This window comes from Mobula birostris, chromosome 21 (assembly GCF_030028105.1).
Source record: "Mobula birostris isolate sMobBir1 chromosome 21, sMobBir1.hap1, whole genome shotgun sequence".
NCBI lineage: Eukaryota > Metazoa > Chordata > Chondrichthyes > Myliobatiformes > Myliobatidae > Mobula > Mobula birostris.
In genome coordinates, this window is record NC_092390.1 from 39,093,866 (window position 1) to 39,117,274 (window position 23,409).

At 38.0% G+C, this 23,409-nt stretch overlaps 1 protein-coding gene across 6 annotated transcripts in view; it reads left to right on the forward strand.

The window, feature by feature from the left end:
- Positions 1–23,409, forward strand: part of cpeb3 (cytoplasmic polyadenylation element binding protein 3) — a 112,377-nt gene that overhangs the window by 28,041 nt on the left and 60,927 nt on the right. For all 6 annotated transcript variants that reach the window (XM_072239343.1, XM_072239348.1, XM_072239346.1 and 3 more), the window contains exons 3-4: positions 1,732–1,891; positions 8,695–8,754. In XM_072239343.1, the coding sequence (XP_072095444.1) occupies positions 1,732–1,891; positions 8,695–8,754 (220 nt within the window). The remainder of the gene's footprint in view (positions 1–1,731; positions 1,892–8,694; positions 8,755–23,409) is intronic.

Consider the following 23,409-nt stretch of genomic DNA (forward strand, 5'->3'; position numbering starts at 1 on the left):
GTAAACTAAAATGGATTATTATTCATGGAAACAATACGGACAGAATACTGGAGGAACTCAGGAGGCCTCTAGTCTCTGGTTCTGTCATAGGGTCTCGGCCCGAAACGTCAACTGTACTTTTCTCCATAGATGCTGCCCGGCCTGCTGAGTTCCTCCAGCATTTTGTGATTGTTGCTTGGATTTCCAGCATCTGCGGATTTTCTCATTTATTATTCATGGAAATAATTTGGATATGATCAAAGAGAGATGCTTGCAAATTGTTTGGGTAATATATTAAAACCAGTTGATACTTCATTCCACCGTGATACAACACTTGGCGGCACGGGAGGTCGTTCCTGCCTGTGGCCATCGAATGTGCAGCTCCTGCCGTGGAGGGTCAGACACCCTGAGCCAATAGACTGGGCCTGGACTTATTTTCCATCTGGCATAGTTTGCATTTTGTTGTTTGATTGTTGGGGTTTTTTGTATTGCTATATTTACGCTCTATTCTTGGTTGGTGCAGCTGTAACGAAACCAAATTTCCCTCGGGATTAATAAAATCTATCTATCTATCTATCTATTACACAAGGTCTGTGTTTTAAGACTTGATTCCTTCTGCAACATATCTTCAGCAAAGCAAATTGGAAAGGAATCCAAGGAAGACTGATTCTGTAAGCATTTCTTAAAATGTGAAGCTACTAGATCATTAGTTTTCTCGAAAACCACCGGTTCTTCCATTTCAGTTGAACTGACTGGGTGATATTTTTAAGTACCGGATTCTCACTTGATAAGATAACCCAATTGTAGGAAAATGAGACCTTTCCAAATAGAACCAATATCCAGAAAAATGCTCTTGTAGAGTTTTCTGTTTTGTCATAATGAGTAGCATTACTTTTACATTTCTCGGAATTCCAGTTTTTAATGCATCTGTAACTAATGAGTACCATTCATTTGGAAGAGTGGATGGTCCTTTCTCGCCAACCTTGAATACAAATAGAAAATGATTAAATTAAAATATCTTAAAGTGAAAATATTCAAGAATACATGATAGGTAAAGATAAAGCTGACTCTTGGGCTGCTTTGGTTCATAGTATAAAGTTTTATAGCTAGTTAACATGCTCTTCTACAAACACAAGAACGTCTGCTGATGCTGGAAATCCAAAGCAACACACTCAAAAGCTGGAGGAACTCAGCAGGCCAGGCAGCATCTATAGGAAAGAGTAAACAGTCGATATTTTGGGCCAAGACCCTTCATCAGCACTGGAAAGAAAGTTGAGAAGTCAGGCAAAGAAAGTGGGGGGAAGAGAGGAAGGACATGCTCTTTTACTTCCGTTTATTTCAGTCCAGTCCTTTCCATGGGCATAATAAACAGCCAATGAAAATGAAGGATTAAATCATGCATCTTTTTCATGTTGAATGGCTAAGTACCTTCCTTCAGGTCTGCTCAACTGCAAAACAAAATCTTGGAAGCATTGGAGTAAAGCTAGTTGTTGGGTTCCAGCTGAATAACGAAAATTGTTAAACCTATGCTTGGATAACTCTTAGAGGAAAATGAAATCGTTTGTCATGGGAGGTTCAGAAGTTGTCAACAGCATTGTAAGCAACTCTAAAACACTAAAAGGTCCATTGATATTCTGCAACCTCTCAAAAATACCACAGTAGGTTTCCCTGACTGTCATGATTCAGCGATGTATTGGAAACTATTTGATATGAAGCTCTTCCAACAGTCTCTCTCTCTCTCTTCAATTACAGGACCGGAATCGGCCCTATGATGCATTTAACTTGCACTCTTTGGAGAATTCCTTAATGGATATTATGAGAAGTGACCACGAACCAATGAAAGGTAAACACTATGCCCCCAGTGGCCCACCAATGACTATTGCTGACATAATGTGGAGGAATCATTTTGCAGGTTAGCAAATTTCTTACTTATGATATGGACACTATATAAAGTTTAAGCGACACTTTGGTTTTGCATGTTGTATGTGTGTTATTAATCTAAATGATTTGCCATTGTTCAATATTCCACATTCCTTTTCTGTTTCCAACTGCCAAATGGGGAAGATTTTGCAGCTGATTTTTTTTTAGAGTAAACTTCATAAAAACCTTCATATCTGCTAATTTATTCCAAGTTAATCCATATGTATCTTGGTAAAACAGTGCCTCTGTTTTGATAAAATGCTTGGTTAAGAGAGTTATTAACATTTTTATTTTGTTCATATATCAAAACTATCATGCTTTTTTAAAATTTTCAAAGCTCAAAGGAAATTTATTAACAAAGTGCATATATGTCACCATATGCGACCCTGAGGTTCACTTCCTTTTTGCAAGTTTTGTAAAATTCCCTCCCTCTCCATACATTAACTCTTAAATTTCTGGTTTTAAATTTCAATGAGTTTTAAAAAAGAAACTAATGTAAGCCAGTTTTCAGCTGCAAATTCTTTTAAAATTCAGTTTAATTCTTGGATAACTTTTAAAGCATTTTAGGAATAACACGGTATTATTTCTGCTTTTGCACTTAACCAATACTTTTCTATTACTCCATTAACTATCCTATTAGTTTAGCTGGTAAATACAAGAATTTTTTCTCAACTCTTCATCAGGGAATTTAGTATGAAGTTCTTGAGGAATCAGAGTTCTTGAAAGCCAATGTGTGAAAACAAGCTATTTTTCTTTTCCAATTACTTTCCTGCCAAAATCTGATTAAATTGGAGTGACTGGGCTTGTGTATACTCTGGAATTTAGAAGGCTGAGAGGGGATTTTATTGAAACATATAAGATTATTAAGGGATTGGACACGCTGGAGGCAGGAAGCATATTCCCTCTGATGGGTGAGTCCAGAACCAGAGGTCTCAGTTTAAGAATTAGGGGTAGGCCATTTCGAACGGAGTTGAGGAAAAACTTTTTCACCCAGAGAGTGGTGGATATGTGGAATGCTCTGCCTCAAAAGGCTGTGGAGGCCAAGTCTCTGGATGCTTTCAAGAAAGAGATGGATAGAGCTCTTAAAGATAGCGGAATCAAAGGTTATGGGGATAAGGCAGGAACTGGATACTGATTGTGGATGATAGCCATGATCACAGTGAATGGCGGTGCTGGCTCGAAGGGCTGAATGCCCTACTCCTGCACCTATTGTCTATTGTCTATAAATCTATTTACCACCACTCTTCAAAGTTAAAAATGGAGTTTGTTGTAATAAGTACAAAATATGCAAGGTTTTTATGATTATTTTTGGTATGCAGTTCATAAAAAACAATTATTTTGCAGGCAGAATAACTGCAACAAGAATTGAAACTCCTTTATTTGAGTAATTTTGAACATTGCAAAAGTTAACTGCTGTAGTTGATGAAGTTCACAATTTTCACTGAATATAATTGACTTGATACATGCAGTTTGCATTCAGTTTTTAGAAAATGGCACTTCATTTTGGGAAAACTTAGTTAAATAAGGTATTTGTTGGTAAAACTCAAGTTAACAAACAACCACCCTATCTATCCCTCTGATGAAATCAGTTTGTTGCTCAAGCTGCAATTGTAAATGGTTACCAGTTAAAATTTGTCTTTGCTGCTGTCTTTCTTAAAAAAAATATTGACAGAAGGCTGACACATGTGTTGCCAACACTGCTTAAAGGTCCTTTGAGCAATGCTAAATATAAAACGGTAGAAATGATGTGATTGAGTGAAATGCCATTGAAAGAATAAAGGTGGAATGGTTCAATTATTCAGATTTACTAGATTGCATTTATATATTCTGGGGGGGAGGTTCACTAACAATTACTTTAGAAAGAATTTCTGCAGTTTAAACACTACAATTTATTGTGTGAACCACTGAATGGAGTTAGTGAAAAGCATTGCTGTTTTGGAGAAAGTATACCGACTGCCACTAGTTCCATAGTTGCTTTGATATGTGTCAAATTCAGTGGTATTAAAATTACCACATTGAAACTATGTGTGTTAGATTCAGCGGTTTAAAAATGATCGTATCTAAAAGATGCGTGTGGATTTTAGATGATTAAAAATAATCACATCTTAATTTTTAGTGTTTTAAATTGGAATGATAGATTTCTCGACTAACGACAGGCTTGGGATTTCTGATTGACTTCAGTGTGTGGGGGTGGGGGGGGCAGATTAATGAACCCATACATTGGAGGTTTGCATCTTTCACCATAACGTTACTTGGAGGACAAAAAAATGATTTGAATTAATACAAGGATTGGGGAGGTGGAGTTGAAATTGTTGTTTTCTATAAGGAAGCATTTTACAAAAGAAAGAAGCTTTAAAAAAATATAGCTGAAAGTTCCATCCATATTTTTGTCAGCTCTTGCTTCGACATAGTTTGTACTATGCAGATTCAGGCCATTTGGCCTAACTGTTCCTTTCTAGCTTCTATGCTCCATTTGAGTATATAAATTTGACAGCCCTCTAAATCCTTCTCTCTGTCATGCTTGTCTAGCATCCCCTCAAATGTATCTGTGCACTTCACTGTAGCCAACCCTAGTGCTTCCAACACTGTCCTCAGATGCAGTTAGAGTCCCATTCATATGTCTAATTTTTAGTGTTCATTGACCTTTTAAAGGCACCCCTCGGGATTACCTGCTCCCTTCTGGGTAGCTACCTATCATTACCATGCGGACATTGTGCAACAGTTTCTCTCTCTGACCAACATTACACAGCTGGCATCGCAGGTTGGCCTTTGGTGCATTTAAATCCTTCTCCCCAATGCTGGGTTTTTGACACATCTAACAGTTGGTATTGTGGATCGCTCTTCCTTCACTTGTAACTCTTGTTAAAAATTTCCCCAGGGTCAAGAAGATAACAGTAACATAATTAACGCGATGGGTGTTGGAGTTCTGAGTTAAATTCCGGTGCCGTCTATGAGGAGTTTGTACGGTCTACCCATGACCACACAGGTTTCCTCTGGGTGCTCTAGTTTCCTCCCACAGTGCAGAAGACCTACTGGTTAGTAGGTTAATTGGCCATTGTAAATTGTCCTGTTTTTAGGCTAGTGCAAAATAGATGAGTTGCTGGGTGACACGGTGTGTTGGAAGGGCCTGTTCCATGCTACACCTCTAAATACATAAATTGCACTTATTCAGGGCATTCGAAAACATGTTTCCCGTAACTGACTGTGAAGCTAAGTACTTTTGAAAAGTATTCCTGTAATGATAGGAAGTGTGAAAGGCAATTTGCACAACACTAAGTCCCATAAATAGGAAAGAGATAAAACGCTGCGATGTGTTGTCTGAAGGATTATAATTAGCCAGATGATGACTTTCGGAATAATGTCATGAGATGCTTTATAACCACTTGTGAGAATATAAGGGAAGTGGGTTGACCTTAAAACCTTCCTCCATAATCATCTATCTTTGATGATGTGTTCAAGTCTGCAGAGCCTTCTGATGTGGAGGCTAGAGTGATAGTCTTGAGGTTTGGTTTCTTTTGGTCCTCCTTTCAGTGTGCAACAATTAATGGTTAGAGGGTAGCATTTGAATTTATTTTTCCAGTCAAAGAGAAGCTTAATCTTCTCATAACGCAAGCAATTGAACAGTCATCAACACGCTTTCTCTAACTTCTGATAATCATTCCCCTCGATTTTCATCCACCAGTCCTCTTGTTTTCCTTCATTCCTGTGGCCCCCTCTCCCCTTTTCTACCCCACCCTCATAACATGGCCATTACCTCCCTCTGGTTTCCCATCTCCCCTTCATTCTAATGTCTAATATCCTCTCACGTCAGATTCTTCTTTTTGCCCTTTGCCCCTTCACCTGTCACCTTCTAGCTTTTCACAGCATTCCCGTCCCTCACCCATCTCCCTCTCCCTGTCCCCCCCCCCCCAATCTGAGCTTGTGCTCCACCCTATCTCCCCACCTTTTATTCTGGCTTCTGCTCACCTCATTTCCACTCCCGATAAAGGGCCTCAACCCAAAGCATTGACAATCCTTTTCCTTTCAGAGATGATGCCTAACTTGCTGATATCCCCCTGCATTTTGTGTGTGTTGCTCAAATATGGGACAATCGTAAAATAAGATTTATACAGACATAAAATGTTGATAATATTTTTCTCTCCCAGACACAATGAATACATAAAGCTCTTTCTAAAATGGTATAGGATATATTTTCTTTAAATATGTATGTACCCCGTAACTTAAACTGATGATCTTTGTGAATGCTAAGAAGTGGATCTGGAAAATAGCCATCTTATATAATTTGCTGCTTTACATACAAGTTCACCTCCAGAACAGTTAATAATGTTTAAATTCCCCACTGATTCCTCCACTGGGTGAGTGACACTATTATTCAATATCCTTGAATTCTCTTCAAGGAGTCTTTTGCAGTAAGAATTAAATTCACTTTTTTTTCTCTTACAACATTTGTTCATACCAGACATCTAAGGTTTTCCATCCTTAATCTGGGTAATTTGATCACAAAAGTTATCACACCTTTGTACCTAACTCTCACCAAATCAATGAATGTGCACAAAGCAGAAGTGGGAGCTATTTGTGTTTATTTTTCTATACATAGTTGTGACAACCTTCTTTCATTAACTGCACTTCTAACACTTAATGTCTCAAACCTTTTTGCAGATGGAGAGAGAGAGGAAAATGAAGTAATTGATTTTGAGCAATAGTGGGACAATTAAATGATGTGGATGAAAGCTTAGTCAATCAAAATGAACTCTCTGGCACTTTATGGGTGGTGGGGCGGAGATACGTCTCTTCCAAAGGAGGTTTAAGGTTCTCCTTCCCTCCACTAGCCCGCAGGTCACACTTGGATAAGGTGTAATACTTTGTACTTTATTGTCACCAAACAATTCATACTAGAACGTACAATCATCACAGCGATATTTGATTCTGCGCTTCCCGCTCCCTGGATTACAAATATTAAATATTAAAAATAGTAAATATTATAAATTTAAATTATAAATCATAAATAGAAAATAGGAAAATGGAAGGTAAGGTAGTGCAAAAAAAAAACCGAGAGGCAGGTCTGGATATTTGGAGGGTACGGCCCAGATCCGGGTCAGGATCCATTCAGCAGTCTTATCACAGTTGGAAAGAAGCTGTTCCCAAACCTGGCCGTACGAGTCTTCAAGCTCCTGGGCCTTCTCCCAGAGGGAAGAGGGATGAAAAGTGTGTTGGCTGGGTGGGTCATGTCCTTGATTATCCTGGCAGCACTGCTCCGACAGTGTGCGGTGTAAACTGAGTCCAAGGATGGAAGACTTACAAAATGCCAACTTAGCCCCCGGTCAGGGTCATGTGAAGCCATGGGAGAAAATGGTAGATGGTTGTAGATGGTGGATGTCACAAGTCCTGGTTTTGTGACCACTGACGCCAACCAAGCAATATCTAAAGAGTATTGATAATGGCTGGGGTCACCCATCTTGTAAAGACACCGCCCAGGAGAAGGCAAAATTTGGAGAAAAATTTGCCAAGAACAATCATGGTCATGAGGACATGATCACCCATATAATATGATACAGCACATCATGATGATGAATTATGGCAGCTTATTCAAAAGATGCAGCAGGAAGAATGCACTTGGGATAAAATTCCAGGAAATGGGGGAGAGAGAGCGAGAGTAGCATTGGCTGATTACAAATAATTCAGCATCAAATACAATTTTAATGGAATAAACTTTTGAACAGTGGTCAAGATAGTTGATTTTAAAATATACTGGCAAATCTTTAATTAACGTGTATCAAGAAGGCTATTTGGATTCAAGGTGATGGTGACAAGGAATGGATTATTGTGAAGGATTCAAAATGGACTGCCATTTAGTCAACTGAAGTCAACTGTAACATTATAGCTTGGGCTGCAAACTATAATGCTTTTTGCAAATCTGAAATTCCAGCTGGAAAAGCAAACAGTTCTATGTAGGGGAGAGCAATGCAAGTTTGCCAAGTTAATCCCATTGCCATATCATTGAAACTCTCAGCACACAAAATTGAGGTTGTCTGCTTCACCCTGTGATCATTATTTCTATGGGTTCATGATGCAATTTTTTTGTTTGCCCAAGGCAAAGAACAATCTGTCACTGAACCATAGACAATAAAGCTGAAGGTTTTTACGTTAGTGCAGGAATATTTGCATACTGATCTCGTATTACCTGCACAAAGTAGCAACTCAATTTCCTTCATTTGATGTGCTCTACAATCTGCATGTGCATTATCAATAGATTTTGAAACAGACAATTTTGTAAATCATGTTTTGTAAACTATAATTTGTTCTGTTTACTCTGTGACTCTCAATTTTATTTCTGGCTGCTTAGCTAATAGAGACGTCTTTAGAATTTTGAGTTTGTGTTTTTTTTGCAATTCTAGTAGTCTTTAAAATGGCTGTAAGATGATAAGTAAATATTTTGCATTGTAAGTTAGATGTACTATTATCCAAACATTTTATCGTATCATCATTAAAGTGATGTGCAGTAATGTCTCTCTTTAGAGACCATGTATATATAATTGCTTTAATATTGGCTATTTTTTTTAAAAGCGGGATTTGGTTTGTCATGCAGAGGTTTTGGATTATGATGATATAGGTTCTTTGACTTAATTAATATTTACCACCTATTTTTCAACTTAATTTTTATTGGATGCTGTCAAGATAACTGACGTGCTTCTTGGTCTCGAACTAATGTCTTTCAAAGGCTTAGTGAGAAGAATAATAACTTAAATAATTTAGGGAATATATGTTTCTGATCTCAGGAGCTGTTTTATTTTACAGGACGCTTGGGCCTTAATTTTCCTCACCCTGGAACAGATAATCTTGTGGCACTAAATAATAGTAAGTACTATTATTTTTTTCATGTACCTTTTTGTGTTGTGCAATATAACACATTTATCTTTACTCAGAATGTTTTAGGTAATACAAACCTCTTGGCACTGAGAGTTCTGATTTATTATCGGCAAAGGTATACTCTGTAAAATTTAATCCACGCATATATTTTAATATGCATGATTATTGCATCATGTTGTATAAAGTAAGTTAGTTTAACCAAAAATATCCATGTGTCTAATTCTGGGAAGGGGTAAATTCAGGGTGTTGTTCTATATTGTATGTCCAATCCATCTCAGTTGAACAATTTTGTACAGCAAGTTGTGGATATGAAAAAGAACTTTTTTTAATATTGCTTGCGACTAGTTGGTGCAAATTCATTTATAGGTCAGTTGTATTTTTATTAGTAGCTATTGTATTTCTTTTCTGCCCAATTTTGATTTTGCATTTGTAACCCCATTATAATAGTATACCATACAAAGCAGGGGTGCGCATGGTAAAGTTGTATGTCTGTATTCTTACAGGTCTTCATGTGGATCTGTACATCATGAAAGAATATATAGCTTTTCATACCAATGTGGCAGAAGTTTTATTAAAATATGCAAAAAGATAACTGGAGTTTTGTTAACCAGACTATATGCAATTGATCTTCAAGGGTGTGTTTACTTTATCCTTTCAATTTGCATTCCAACAATTTAAATAAAAGCTCACATTATTAAGTTTTATACATAAGAAATTATCTGTTCCTTTCTGCCACATATAGATGACTCTATATGCAAAATTTTAATCATTTTTATTACTTTGGTTACCATAAAGCAGCTTTGGTTATGCCAATGTCTCCTCAATGTGCTACAGGAATTAGTATGACATGGAAGTTGCCAAGAATGACTTAATATGTCAGCTGGTGGAATCTATCATCTGGCGCAATAAATCAAGTCCCATATAAGCAGCAGTAGTTTCAGTCATGAAAGGTGGTCAATCTTTGTTCCACTCCTATTGAGCTAGGAGAAGATTCTTGAAGGAGATAGTATGACAGAGTAATTTAACAAGACCAGAGTTTGGAGCCTTGTTGGAGAAAGATAAAGCTTTCTCCTTTTATTCCATATAAATAAAATAAAAGCTACAAAAAAATTCTATGCAACTTTCAGAGTTAATCAGGGTGCACAACAATTCCGATTCGTATTAGTCATACTTTTCCACAACCATTGCACGTTTGATTTTATACTTGCTTATAACAGAAACCATCTAGATTTTAGAGCAGTGTTTGAAACTTCAGGAGCTAGGAGGAGGAAGCTATCATGTCCCTCAAGTTTGCTGAATCATTAAGTAAGATCACGTTTGATTCTTTACCTCCCATCCATAATCCTGTTCTGTTTCCCTTTTCCCTTGACTCCTTACGAACTATTTTCATGCAGAATAAATTCAACTAGTGAGAATTGAACAGCTTCACAATTCACTGAAGAAATTCTCCTCATTCCTTTCTCCTGATACTAGACTTGGGACTCCAGTCAGAGGAAAGAACTTCTCACCTTCTAAGTATGGTACTGGTGTCTTTCAGAATCTTTTTTATTATCAGTGATAGTATCCTGGAATTGATTGTGTTTCTCAGGATAACATCTTCACCTTCCTGATTCATGAGCTTGTTCATTTACCTTGGTCCATTATTCTAGCTGACTAGCATTTAGGAATTTTAAAGGCGATCCTTTTTTCTATTCTGTCCTGTTAAACTTAATTCTGCTTGCATGCCGTACAATCTCTGTAACAACTATGAATATCCAAGTGAACACTGCACTGGGCGAGGTCATTAATTTTAATTAATTCCTCTTAATTCCTCAAGTTTCCTTGATATCAATATAATTGCTCATATAAAATACTTGGAGAAAATATTATATTTACATCAATTTTTCCCTTATTTTTACCTGGTTTAAAATTTCACTTTTACTCTAACCTACATTGGACCTCTATTTTCTTCTGAAGAATCTGTTGAAAGATTGATTGGAACCATGCTGAAAATTTTAAATGAATACTGCAAATAGCAATTTCTGGTCTGTCCCAAGGGAATGTGTCTTGATTTTAGACTCATCTACTTTCTTTCAGATAGAAGTTAATTTTTTTTTTATATAGTGATAGGACTTTTCATCTTTCACTTCAAATGCATATCAAGTTAACTGCAACTGGTCTAAAAGAAAAGTAATCCACTACAGATTTAATGGGATTTCTTGGGCTTTATTGGTGAACCTGTTCATGGAGGTCACTTTATTTCACAGCGGTAATGAGATTAGAGAGACTATATTTTCCTGGACAATTTGTAATGGTAATTGTGACAAGGTTATTTGATTCAGATGAAGTACTGTATGTATTGTGTCGAAGAAGGGAAAACTTTAAATCCCTGTTGTGTTCCTGTGGGTGAAATTCCTTCTTGAGGATAAGTATTAAAATAGTAACCCTTCTATTCAAGTTATATTCCTTGAAGTCTGATTGCTATAAAAGCTCTGTTCTTTGGAAAGGTAATAATCCCCAATGAATGTATTGATTCTACAATGAGCCTCAAGTCTCAGCAATAGTGCCTTCCCATTTGGCCAGAAGTTTGGAACCATTCTTAAGTCCTGACTCATCATGTTGTTCTCTCTGTGAAGCTTTATCTTTCTCCATCAAGGCTCCAAACCCTGGTCTTATTAAATTACTGTCTTACTATCTCCTTCAAGGATCTTTTCATTGTATACTCCATTAAGTTAAATTTGTGGTTACCTTTTCTCTGACTCATTGTGTATGTTTGTCTGAATATGCCTCTGGGATGTATCTCACATTATAGTAAATGATGTTGTCAACCTTTCTCAGATGTACTATATCTCACTGTGGTTCATTAACTGAAAAGAAAAAGGTGCCAAACAAGTTAAGCATTTTCACATATGGTTTATTTCACTTTGTGATAAAATGATATAAATGTAGTTTTCTTCCCAAGCTCAAGAGTCAAATTCAATATTAATTGTACTCAGAACCTTGGCATTAGAATGGAGCAAACCTCAAGGCATACGACTAGATCTGGGTCTCTTGCTGGAATCAGTTGAACCTCCTTTGATATTAAATCTGCATTTGAACCATCTTTTATGTTGTTTTCATGCATTCATCTAACATTGTTCAATAGAAGTGGAATCAGAGTAGTTTGGACAAAATCATAGATTAGTGTCATCAATCTGATATGTTTAATGAATTATTAATTTATTGTAATTGTACTAAGGAAGGGTGTGCACATTCCCATTTTAGTATTGAGTTCCAAGAAATATTGCTAAATTGTTGAGAATCAGACTAGAAACAAATACAAACTAATGGTTTGGATCCTAATTTATCTATGTTAAATTCTTGAGCTATGATCCAAGGTGTGCTATCTTATTTGCTTAGTACCTCAACAATGTAACACAGAGGCTTGATGCAGCCACATTGCCAAATTTAATTTACTAGATATCATATCTGTATCTAAATCTGAAATTGTGCTTATCTGAAAGCACATTATCGCTTCATATTGGTTGAATACAATGAAAGACAATTGCCAGTTTAGTTGTTTTGATTCAGACAATGATCCAGTAAAAATCCAGTAAACTAAGTGATAGAATAACTAGCCATTGACTAGACTGAGATGAGTTGCTCCAGCTGACTCTGTATTGTGGTCTATCAGTGGCCAAACAACAACACATTGGAGCTTGATAACATGAAGCCATTGTGACTTAGGCTTCAATTGTTTAAGCTCAATATCTTGGGTCTCTGGTGTTCCATTTCATTAGAAGTATTAAGACAGGAAAATATTATTTCATTTCTTGTTCTGTCTTTTAATCTAGAATCTTGGATATTTGGTTTCCTGATAGGAAATATTTTACATTCTCCATAATCATTAGAAAATCTTTTAAACTTTTTGTTGACTTGAATATTCCCTTTTCAAGTTTTAGCTTCATTTATATGACTGAGCTTTTCTTTTCTGATCTTTAGAATAACAGATTTTATTTCCTGTACAGCCAAGCAGAAGGAGATTGAGTGAACACTGCAATCCGTGTATTGAGGCCATCAAGAGTTCTATTATTCATAAATGTCTGTACCTCTCTGCAATCAACCAAGCTTCTTGCATTTGCTTTCTGTTATGGTTTATAACTCCAGAACATAAAAAAAACTAATTGTGAGAAAAAGGTGGGAGCCTGGGAGAACAGGACTTAGTTTTGTTCTTACTTTGTGAGATGTGCCTGTAATACACGATGGCGGAGGATGTGTGCTAATCATGCACTTCGTACATATAACCATAATGAATTATTTAAACAACAAAGAATGCTTAATCAAACAATATATTTATAATATTACTCAAATAATTCTTACATACTAAATACACAGCAATGAAAGATCTGATAATGATGAGAGTGATGGAGGACTGAGTAGCCTTGAGATTTACAATGTGAAAATAGACAAGCAATATGGCTTACACCAGAAGTGAACGGCAAATTAGTTATAATGGAATTGGACACTGGCTCGGCTGTTTCAGTGATTCTACAAAATGAGTTTGAATCAAACTGAGGTCTGTAGATATCCAGCTAAGGACATATACTGAAGAAAAGATAACTCCTGTGGGAATGGCATCTGTAACGGTGAAACAGTAACAACCAACAAGTCATTTTGGGCTTGTATGTGGTTAAAAACAGGAGAGCCAGCATTGTGGGGACATGATTGGCTGAATCAACGACAACTTGATTGGAGATCTATCCATAACTTGCATGTCACATCCCTTGTAATAGAGACCATAAGATTTAGGAGCAGAATTAGGCCATTCAGCCCATTGAGTCTGCTCCGCCATGACATCATGGCTGATCCTGGATCCCACTGAACCTCATATACCAGCCTTCTCACCATAACCTTTGATGTCCTGACCAATCAGGAAGCTATCAATTTTTGGTTTCAATATACCTACGGTCTTGGCCTCCACAGCTGTCTGTAGCAGGGCATTCCATAGATTCACTGCTCTCTGGCTGAAAAAAAATTCCTGCTTGCCTCTGTTCTAAAGGGTTGCTCCTCAATATTGAGGCTATGCCCTCTAGTTCTGGACACCCCCACCACAGGAAGCATCCTTTCCACATCCACTTTATGTAGTCCTTTCAACATTCGGTAGGTTTCAATGAGACCCCCATGCATTCTTCCAAATTCCAGTGAGTTCAGACCCAAAGCTGCCAAATGCTGCTCATATGTCAACAAAGTGAACTAAGAAAGCACTGGATGATGCCACAATTGTCTCCATTCTGCATATCATAAACCATCTCCCAACAGAGGGCAAATAGGTGTTGGTACCAACCTCTGTGTCTCTGGTTGGAAAGCATATTGGACCAAGGAAGGACCATGCTGTTCAAAAGAATCATGAAAGTAATGAAAGCAGTGACTCTGACTACAACAGATTTTGTAGGCAATGTATCTGAGAAAGGTTCTGATATGTTAATTAGGCAGTTACTTGCAAAATGTGGCTTGGTTTAAGCTGGAAGAGATTTCAAGGAGCTTCAGGAAAGTTGCACGCATTCGGCTTTGGTGAGTATAAAGAACCAGAATCTGCGGGTGTGAAGGTTATTGCATGAACTTCATGTGGGAGACAAAAAGCTGCTTGTAAAGGTAGATGCAAAGGCCAAAAAGAAAGGAGTTAATGGAGATATGAAAATGGCGGATTTGTCAGATGATGTTGTGGATGAGGAAACCAAGAAGAAATGATAGCATGCTACATCCACCATACATTACAGTAGGAATGGTGTTACCTAGCTGATACACAGTACTAGATTTATGCCACACCTACAGCTTAATGTTGAGGCCAAAGGGTTCCTCTTTAGTCTCATCTGACCACAAAACCTTCTTCCACATCTTCACAGTTTCTTCTAAGTAATGTTTTGCAAAGTCTTCATGGGCAAAGATGTGCTTTTTTTTAGCCAGGGCTTCTTCCTTGCCACTCTTCCTTTTGTGCAAAGCTTTAGAGATTGTGGAACCATGAACTACATCTGCAGTTGCAGCCATTAACTTCTGCATCTCACTCAGAATGACTGTTGGTGTCACAGTAGCCTCTCTTACAAATGCCATTCTTCTCTGGCGATTAAATTTAGAGGGTCAGCCTGACCTATGCAGTGTGGCTGTGCTTTCATATTTTTTCTACTTTTTCATGATGGGGAAATCTACCATAGTGTTGGGCCTTACAGAGAGAGGGGTATTTAATCAGGTGATCCTCCAATAATTCAGTGAGTTGGTCAGGCAAAAAACAGTATCGCACCTGAGGATTGTTAGTGTAGTAATTACAAAGGGATTGAATATTATTTTGGCCTCACAATTTTGATTTTTAATTTTTAGTAAATTGTTGACAGGTTTTGGAATTTTTCTTTTGATTTGAATGTTTTGTAGGTTAGCTCAAAAAATCTCACTTCAATATATTTAAATTTTAAAAAATGAGACAGTAAAATGTGAAAATATTTGTGTGGGCTGAATGCTTTTTTCAAGGCTCTATATAGTGTCTGTATATACGTTGACATGCATTCTATATTGATTTGGAGTTTATAGCTAAGCAGGCATAAGTGTTGTGTATTTAATATATCAGTAATATTGTAAATATTTTGTTTGATTAAGCATTCTTTGTTGTTTAACTAATTTGTTATGGTTATATGTATGAACTAAGTAAATGGCTTACGTCATCATGGCACCACGTCATCTACGCACACCTCGTTTAAAATAAAAGTGAAACTAAGACCCACTCTCGCGGGCTCCTGTCTTTTTCTTCCAATTAGTTGAATGTTTTGGAGTGACAAAAGATAACACTTTCTGTCTTGTCTTTTGCTTATTTTCTTCCCATTTCATTTTATTTCCCTTTTTTAAGCTTGAATAAGACATTATTTGTTTATGAAGTTTGATCTTACAGAGGATGACCAAAATAATCCACAATTGTGGTAATATTGTTGTCTTCATGTGTTGCTATGGCTGTCTTTGGATGTTAGAGTTCATTCACTTTATAGAAACCCACAACACTTGCATTACATTACAACTGTGGAGACCATCTTCTATTTAATGTAGCAATGAGTACGTCTCTGCTTTTTTAGTTTTGGGATAACTTGTTATCATTCACCTAATTGGAATTTTGAAAGGACTTTTGATTTTGGAAATTGGCAATCCTGAACCCTAAAACAAAGAATTAGCTGACATCCAATGAAGTGAAAAGGTCTCAAATACAACCAAAGTCATTACAGATGCAGAGAAATACTCCACTAGATGAGGCAGGGAATTGAATGTCCTTATGTCTATGATCCTTGAATCATAATTAATGAAGGAGGAAAGTATTATAAATAATTCAGCAACTCCTCATTAATGTTACTGTTAGCTATCTCTGATTATAAACCGCTGCTGATAGAATCCCTCAATTCCCTTGTCTTTCAAATAACCTGCTTTGAATAATTTTAAGTTATGATAAAGGTTTAAATGCTTGTTCGTAAGTTAGTTAGTTAGTAAGAGTGGTTACCAAAAATGACGATCCTTAAATTTTGTTGAATATAATGTTCAACAGTATAACTAAATAGACAAAATAATGAAGGGAACGTCCACATGCTGTCTACAAAATGTTTTAAAATAAATTCTTCCGATCATCATCATCATCATGCCTCTTTTCCACAGGCCACTCCATATCACTGAGGTGGTATTTCACTGAGGCAAGCAAAATAGAAATGACCCATTTGGATCTTGCACTAATCTATGTCAGTGCTGCTGGAATTACGAGAATTAAATTTGTATGCCTAGTCGTCTTTAGTCTATATCAGTGGAAAAATTGCATGCAATGCCTCTGAAATAACTTGTATATTCAGTTTCTTCTCCAGTCCTCCATCTTTTGAAATGAAAAATACTTCCTGTGTGTACGTATCGAGAGGCAGTGCTAATGGGGCGGTACAGCTCTGCAGCAGATAGTACATCACTTTACAGCACCATCTGTAAGTGTAGGGTTTGATTTCTGCCACTGCCTGTAAGGAATTTGTACATTCTCCCCGTAACTGCTGGGTTTCCTCCTACATTCCAAAGATTTACTGTACATTTAGGGTTAGTGAGTCGTGGGCATACTGTGATGACACTGGAAGTGTGGTGACATATGTAGGCTGCCCAGCAATTTGATTTGACGTAAAAGGGGCATTTCACTGTATGTTTCTGTGTGACACGTAAAGCTAATCTATCTTTCTTTCTTTCAAATCTGCCTCAAACAAACATGGCTGCGAAATAAGGATGCAAAGTATGAAATACTGAATTAAAGATAATATATTTGCATAAAACATGTAGTGTACAAATGTGTTTATACAATTATTTGGACATATAATAATATTACACTTATTTTCAGATTAGTGGCAAATGTGGTGTATTGATGTGCTGTAGTTAAAAATTTCTTCTTTTTGGGCTTTTAGCTCCCAGTGGAGCATCGGTCATCAATGACGTCTCGTCCCATTGTCCTCTGTTTTGAGCCAGTGTCTCGAGGGTAGACTAGCGGTGTCCCCATTGTCTAACTTCAGCCATGACGTCTCTCCTCCATGTGTTCTTTGGACATCTCTTTTTCCTCCTTCCTTGGAGATTCCACTTTTAATGCCTGCCTGATGATGTTGTTGGTTGGCTTCCTTGAGGTGTAGTCAATCCACCTCCATTTCCGTTTGCATATTTGTATCTCCAGGGATTCCTGGTTGGTGCTTTCCCACAATGTTTGGCTGGAGTTGAGCCTCTTTAGATGACCTCCATCTTGCTTCACTCAGTCCAAGAATTGATAGTTTGTACCTTTTCTTTTCGTTTGCTATGATGGTGGATTTTCCTGCCTGGTACACGGCTCTCACATTCCAGGTACTCAATATGGATATTGGTGACAAAAGAATTGTCGGCTGTGCAGGATCCTGATGACTTTTCCTGTGCTCCGTCATGTGCTCACGTCTCACACAGTCGATGGTACGGTTGGAGTCCATCAATGTTTCTGCAATCCATTGTATTCTCTGTACAGGGGATTGATCGATACAGTCTCACCAAGCCCTGTTGGCTGGCCTTGCCTGTTTCCTCCTCTCAGGATGGAGACATAGGGTTGGACTTTGAGAGGTAGTTAAAGATTTACTGTACTAGTTAATTTTGTATGTACACCACAATTGGATCATTTGGCCCTGGAATTTGCAAATCTCATCGAGTAGGTTCCTTAGATGCCGTTCATTTTGTATATATATTTTGGAAACATTTGATTCCTTAAACTTTTTATTTAAACTTCCGGTTGCTTGAAGGTAGATTTGTGGGCTTTGTTAAATTGAGTATCAAAATTTTCTGTAGAAACAAAACTTGTCAAGGTGATGTGACTGCAAAGGGCAGATTCAGGGAATGAGACTAAAGTTGCAATTTATATTGAAGTAGTGTGAAAGAATGCAGCTTGGGAGGAAAACACAAAATAGAAAAATATACTTAATGGTAAGCCAGGAAAGAATGCACATTTACCTTAGGTTTGAGTGCATAATTCTCTTGAGTGCATATGCACTTAGGTTTTAAAAAGTGCAAGTTCAGGGGTTTATAAGGCCTTGAGTAAAATAAAGTAGCAACAATAAATTTCAAATGTTCCATTGTAGGATAACCATCGGGCTGATCTTGTTAGCTATTGCTGGTGCTTCTGACTGGAAATGCTGGTCATCAAGCCTGTCAAACATGGAAGCCTAGGGTTTGCTGCTAGATTAAGAATGCCAGATCTGGTTTTGATGCTGGACTGAGTGTCAGATAGGTTTGAAAATTGTTAAGCTCAGTGACAGCATTTGTAAGTGGTGTAGGCTGGTTCCCTCCCTTTTTAGCTGGCAGAATGGTTCCAGAAATGAGAAGTCCTCCCTCCACTCTCTGTTGGCTCCTTGCCTCCCCAAAACATGGCGCTGGGCTTTGGGTCATCAAATACCAGCACAATTGGCCTTCTGTGTCCACATCAGTTAAGCGTAGATGTGCCATAAGATATAGGAGCAGAATAAGACCTTTCCGCTCATGAAGTCTGCTCCGTTATTCAATCATGGCTGACTTTTCCCCCCCCTTTCTCCTGCTTTCTCCCCATACCACTTTACCAAACAAAACCTCTCAATTTCTGTCATAAGTACACAGTGACTCAGCCTCCACTATTCTCAGTGGAAATGAATTTAACAGATTCAACGCCTTCAGTCTGAAGAAGTTCTTTTTCATCTCAGAATAAAGTATGTCTCATTATTCTGAGGCTGTGCACTCAGATCCTAGCCTATCTTACAAAAAGAAATCTCCTCTCGACTTGTGTCCTATCCAGGGTCTTCAGTATTCGGTAGTCTTCAATGAGATTCATCTCTCATGCTTCTGAACTCCATCAGGTACAGATCCAGAGGCATCAAACGTTATAAAGTTTCTCATTTGTTAAAACTTTCTATACCCAGAGTCATTCTTGTGAACCTCATCTGGACCATCTCCACTGCCAGCACATCTTTGCTCAAATATAATGCCCAAAATTGTTCAAAATATTCCAAATGCAGTCTGATGTTTTATAAAGCATCAGCAGTACATTTTTATATGCTTACTTTTATACTCTACTCTTTTTGAAATGAATACTCACGTTGCAATTTGCCTTCCTTATCACAAACTCAAACCTAAATGGAGTTCTGAACTAAAACCCTCAAATCCCATTGTATCTCTGATTACTAAATTTTCTCCTCATCTACACCTTTATATTTCCTACTAAATTGCATAACTCCACACTTTCTGGATATGTAGTGATGACTGTGGAAGCTGATTCTGAGAAGGGATTGATAAATGAGATTTGGCCAATTAAAGCTACTGCTGCTGTAAAGGTTACATTCAATGGAATGATACCAAGGGTGGGAACAATTTCAATATGGGAAATACATTGTTGTGGTTTGGGAGTTCTGGAGGAGAAACTATCAGTTTAAAGTTATTGAGAGCAAGGTGAGAAGATTGGAAATGAAAACACAAGATTTTGCAATATAGATTTTTTAAACTTAACCACATAGTGGCTTATACAGTGAGATTTGTTTAGTATCACTGAGTCTCAGCACAAAGACCACACTTTTTTTTTTATGCTGCAATAATGTATGGTTTCTGTAGCTGTTTACCATTCGAAACTTGTGTCTTGAAACTTTTCCCATATTTTGCATTTATCCCAAGGATGAATTGCACAGTCACTGTGATTTAACTCATTCACTTGGCCCCTGGAATTTTGTTTTTCTGTTATATTTTCATTTCTTATTTTAATTGAAGCACTTTTTCTGTTAGTTGTGTTTTGTTGATGTATTATAGAGAAATCTTGTTTTTTTTGTTTTGATTTTGCTATCAGGAAGTGCTACCACTTACGACTACTGAAATCTAGATAGCAAATTTGATAATCCTATTGTGTATTTTGCACATAATCCAGTAGCTATAATGTCGCCGCTGTGGAGCCTTCTTCTAGATATTTCCCTCTTCTGTGTTACTCTTTCTTGTCAACACTGTGCTGAATTTTTGCTGTGTGTTCTCTGTAACATCAGTCTCCTTTCTATAATGGGTCAGTAATTGCTGATCCTGGATAAACTATAATTGTGGCATGACTGATGCTTTGTACAAATTAATCATTACTGCCTTCAATTTGTATATCTGTCCCCCTAAACAAAAAAAAAATCCCATTGCTTTTTTCCACAGATAGCTTTGCTCTTGTGGAATAACTGAAAGATGTACTTCAACCCTGAAGTCAATTTGTTTAATCTTGTCACTCTTTTCTACCTGCCACCTGAACTTCCTTGCTTCATCACTTTTAGTGCTGTTTTTCTTTGTTTCTCTCAGGAGGCCTTACCCAACATATTATTTGTGTCTCCTCTCCATCTCTCCCATTAAAATAAAATCTTTAACACTCCTTGTATACCAGCTTTATGTTTTAGTGTCATCAGCAAATTTCACATTTATGTGGAAATAGAGTACGCGGAGGTCAATAGTTGGTTGTATTTTTACAGGTGAGAGATAGAATCAGCACTGAGCCCAGAAGTAAACTACAGTACTTTCAACATGTCTTTCCTGTTCCAACAGTGCCCATTTACTGTAACTCCTCTGTCAAACAACTTATCTAAAGCAACACACACAAAATGCTGGAGGAACTCAGCAGGTCAGGCAGCATCTGTGGAAATGAATTTACGCTCCACGTTTTGGCCCTTCATCAGGACTGGAAAGGAAGGGGGAGGATGCCAGAGGGACAAGGTGGGGGGAGGAGGAGGATAGCTAGAAGGTGATAGATGAAGCTGTGTGGGTAGGAAAGGCAAAGAAAGGGCTGGAGAGGAAGGAATCTGATAGGAGAGGAGGGTGGGCCACAGGAGAAAGGGAAGAAGGAGGGGACCCAGTGGGAGGTGATAGGCAAGTGAGAAGAGGTAAGAGGTCAGAATGAGGAATAGAGGAAGAGGGGAGGGGGAGGGAAAGTTTTTTTTACCAGAAGAAGGAGAAATCAATGTTCATACCATCAGGTTGGAGGCAACTCAGACAGAATATAAGGTGTTGCTCCTCCACTCTGAGGGTGGCATTTTTGTGGGACAAGAGGAGGCCATGGTCTGACATGTCGGAATGGGAATGGGAATCGGAATTAAAATGTTTGGCCACATATTAAAGTGTCTGCCTTCTTGTGTCTATAACTTTTTATCTAGCTACAATATTTCATATACCGTACGTCTAAATAGTTCCTCAAAATCTCATGGTAATTGTTTTAAAGCGGACATCTGTACAGAATATATGCCACAGCATTATCTTTCTCAAGCAATATGATTTTTTTTTCAAATTATTGGAATCAGACCTCCTAGTAATTTTCCAGAAATTTCCAGTTGGGGTCAGCCCTTTTGAGATTTGACATTAAGAATGCAGCACCAGCCGGTTGGTGAGGCTCTGTGCAGCTCAGCATCTTGATCCATCCAAGATGCCACTCAGTCTCCAGAATGATTTTGACTGTGAGTGAGGCCCAGTCCCCAGGCTTATGAGCTGTCAATGCTGTGCCTTTCACAAACATTCAAAGATCGGAATCAGGTTAAAATGTTAAGGTACTTTAAAATTTAACATCACCTTGAGTTTTTTAAGTAAAGATGAAAAACATAAACACTGTTATACACTTGAAAACAATCAATGGAAATAAATCAAATGAAAAGATCAGCAACATTTTCTGTGGCCAGTTGGTTCTTTCCGTGGATCTCACTGAACTTGCCATGCTTGTATCAACTTGAGCTGGGGGTTTTTTCCATTGGAATCCACTGGTGCAGCTGACATCTGTGATCAATGTTTAACTGGAGAGTAAGGCTGGAACTTCAGTCAGCACTTGTGTGTCTTGAGCCTCTGCCCAGTTAATTGACTGAAGGTCAGCAGATCTGAGCAGATTTCATAAACATGAGCTTGCACTAACTTGAATGTTAGGTTGAGCTTGCCCACAAATGATATTATTTGACTGATCTATAGTTAGGTTATCCCTCTCTTCCATCTTGGGTAGCGGTGTTACCTTGGCTAATCTCTTGCATAATTTTTCTAAGAATTGAAAGTTGTAGCTATTATGTCTAGTCTATTGTTTTCTTTGTCCATAACTTCTGAGCAACCTCAGACATGATGAGCTATCTTTTCCTTTGGTTAGAGAACTTCTCTCTTTGCAATATAATGGCATAATTTTCAGTAATACAGATCATCACCCTGCCTTCAAGTGTTATTTGCCAATTCTGTCAATCACTTCCCTCTTCTTATTCAAAATCATTAAAAAAGGTTATCATGTCAAAGTTGAGTATGCAAGTTCCTGAAGCATGGGCAAGTTTTTCCCTCCAAACAGCACACAATGGTAACTTCTGGAATGGTACCCAGGGAGGACATTGCAAAGTCCAACAGAGCCCTCTTGCACAATAGATAAACTGACCAGTATGAACACCTTCAGTGGCAGTTTGCCTTTTGAACTGGTAAGGATCATGGAATACTATCTTTGCTAGAGGAGCACCACAGCCAGGGTCATTAACTATATTCTTGATAATTTCCTCGACGTAACCATGCATTTAGCAAAGTCCACTGACCTCAACTTTGCCAGACCATTTCTGGGTTTCACACGGGCTCTGAAGAGGGAGCCTGCGTCCTTTCTCTTTCCTCTGATTATGCGGTCTATTCTGCACTCTGAGAGCAGGAGCCTCTGCAAACAGAAAATGCCACAGCAGTATTACGGTTAGCGTGAGGCTATTACAGCTCAAGGCATTGGAGTGCGGAGTTCAATTCCGAGATCATCTGTAAAGAGTTTGCTCCCCCCGCCCCCCCCCCCCCGATGCTCCAGTTTCCTCCCACAGTCCAAAGACGTACCAGTTCATGGGTTAATTGATCATTATAAATTGTCCCATGATTAGGCTAGGGTTAAATAGGTGGATTGATGGTACGTGGCTTGAAGGGCCAGAAGGGCTTATTCTGTACTGCATCATTTAGGTGTCTCGCCGTTCGGCGTGGGCAATCGTGTCTCTCCATCCATCACGGTCCCTGACCCTCCGAATTGTAGTTGTTGCCTTCCTGTTTCTAACCACAATGTTATTCCATTAATCATTTTCATTCTCTGTCTGCCTCTGCTTCTTTTTCCTTCCAACTTTCCAGTTGTAACTAAATGTTCTAATGTCTCTCTTCGCATGATGAGTCCAAAGAATT